The sequence below is a fragment of the Sinocyclocheilus grahami genome, unplaced genomic scaffold (genome assembly GCF_001515645.1).
Source record: "Sinocyclocheilus grahami isolate Dianchi unplaced genomic scaffold, SAMN03320097.WGS_v1.1 scaffold8342.1, whole genome shotgun sequence".
Classification (NCBI taxonomy): Eukaryota; Metazoa; Chordata; class Actinopteri; order Cypriniformes; family Cyprinidae; genus Sinocyclocheilus; species Sinocyclocheilus grahami.
The window spans coordinates 7115-9519 of NW_015512005.1; the positions used below are offsets into that span (position 1 = coordinate 7115).

The following is a 2405-nucleotide window of genomic DNA, read 5'->3' on the forward strand; positions in this document are numbered from 1 at the left end:
TAAAGAGTCAACACCTCTCATCACGAGTGTAGCGAGCAGCAGAGGGGCTTGATCTCTTGACTATACTTGACAGCACTGTTCATCTAAACCTTATCTGATGCACTTGCGCCTCTGGCACCTCTGGAAACCACTTGAGAAATGAATGGCTACGGATCGCCCTACCTCTACATGGGGGGACCGGTGTCCCAGCCGAGAGCGCCCCTCCAGAGGACCCCCAAGTGTGCCCGCTGCAGGAACCACGGGGTGCTCTCCTGGCTGAAAGGGCACAAGCGTTACTGCCGTTTTAAGGACTGCAGTTGCGAGAAATGTATTCTGATAATCGAGCGACAGCGGGTCATGGCGGCTCAGGTGGCGCTCAGGCGGCAGCAGGCGAACGAGAGTTTGGAGAGTTTGATCCCCGAGTCTCTGAGAGCGCTGCCGGGCATCACGGTGGGGAGCGGAGAGCAGAGTGCAAACCCACGATCAAGCGGCATAGACCTGCGCTGGAGCTCAGAGACAGTGACCCCTAAACCGTCGCAAGGTAATCGCTTATTTTGGTTACACAATATTTGAAACAGTTTACTCTTTAAAACTTCGTTTTAGGAACACTGAAGACAACGCGTTTAGCGTCTTGCGTGTAGAAAGATTCTTTCAAAGTGATAATAATTCGTTCTTTTTTATTATAGCCTAATTCTCCTATTGTTGTTACAAAATGTAGGCTATTATAAAACTAAATAGAATGATCTTAACCGAGAACACGACTGGAGTTTTAAACCACAGTAGCCTACTCTTGAAATAACTTACGTTCATAACAATTAAAAAAAAAATATATATATATATATGTATATATGTGTGTGTGTAAATATCTTTGCAGTAGTTTTAGCAGCAATCTTGCGGATCGAGACAACATGATCATGCAGAATGCAGGCATTTTTGTTTCCTGGAAGTATAGCCTGTTTTCTTAAACCGGCAAAAACACACTTAATAATAACGGCTATTATTAATTTTATTTTCATTAAAAATACCATTTATTCTTTGCCACTGAAATTTTAACCATCACAAACACGTTTATTACAACAACCTTTTTTCAGCCTTTGCGTTACATAGGCTTCGTTAGATTAAAATAGCTACATCCCAAACCAAAAGGTTCTGCTTAAAATATTTAGTCCGAAAAATTTCAACAGAAATATTTAAGACAATCCGACATGAAGCTGAACGAAACTGGCATCGGCCCACCATCCGTGATAAAACTAAAAAATAATCTGAAACTGAAAGATGATTGTATTCTGTGATGGACAGTGCGCATCACAGGTAATAGGGTAAGCCATTTCGGTCATTTCAGGGGAAGGTCAAGCTGAAATGCAAAGGAAGTCCAATTGAATGTAAAATGTTTCTTAAGTAATCAGTTTGCAAAACTGTAGTGAAGTGGAATCGACAAGATATTTTTCAGTGCCACTGCGTCAGCGTATTTATGTGAACAGCTAATAAAGTCGCCCATTATAAATCACAGGAGTGCTGACAGGTCACTAGCCTGAATGTTGCACTTCTAGTCTGCAGAATCAGACAATACTTTTGAGTCAGACTTTTAGCTGGACTTTAACGTGGTTTCCACTTAAGCTATTTTTAAGAAATGTCGGGCCTTAAAGATTTAAAAGAATGTTAACATTTAGTTAAATTGACAGTTTTATACTTTTTATTTTACTCTATGAAATTGTCATGTTGCTGCAGCATCACTGTATTACAATCTTTGATTATACAGTATAGTATCTTCATGAGGTCTAAACTTGTGTGTGTGTATGTGTGTGTGTGTTTCTTTTTTTTCAGACCTAAATGAGGACCTGTCTGGTGAGCAGTCAGGTGAAGAGAACGGAGGCAGTTCCAGTGACAGAGAACCAGAACCAGCCAGCTCCCCTGAGGAGTGCAAACCTAACCTATGTTGCACCCCTGACACCTCAGACCCAACTTCCCAGGTTGAGGAGTCCCGCTTTGGCCTGTCTAAATCCTGCACCGACCCAGAACCCAAAGCTGACAATCCCAAATACTCTCCTGAGCCCAACATCCTCATCGAAGGCCTTTCAGGCTCTGTATCTCTCCCTTTCAGCCTCAGAGCCAACCGACCGCCACTGGAGGTCCTGAAGAAGATCTTCCCAGCCCACAAACCAGCAGTCCTGGAGCTCATCCTGAAAGGCTGCGGTGGAGACCTGGTTGGAGCCATCGAGATCCTGCTCTCCAGTCGTTCTACGATGAAACCAGAAAAGGTCCTGTCTGAGAACTCAGATACCCTGGTTCTCCCCTCAAACGGCCACCTCTTTGAGCACCCGCTGAGCTCGTACCCAGTGTCGTCTTCCAAGTGGTCGGTCGGTTCGGCCTTCCGTGTTCCAGATTCCCTGCGCTTCTCCTCAGAGCCTTCTGCTGGAGTTGTACCA

At 44.3% G+C, this 2405-nt stretch overlaps 1 protein-coding gene across 1 annotated transcript; it reads left to right on the plus strand.

Moving 5' to 3' along the window:
• Positions 1 to 138: 138 nt before the first annotated feature.
• Positions 139 to 2399, plus strand: LOC107578019 (doublesex- and mab-3-related transcription factor 3a-like; the record flags this gene model as incomplete). Its single annotated transcript, XM_016264027.1, has 2 exons — positions 139 to 520; positions 1804 to 2399. Coding segments are annotated over exons 1-2 (978 nt in total), but the record flags the coding sequence as incomplete, so codon positions are not given.
• Positions 2400 to 2405: the final 6 nt, after the last annotated feature.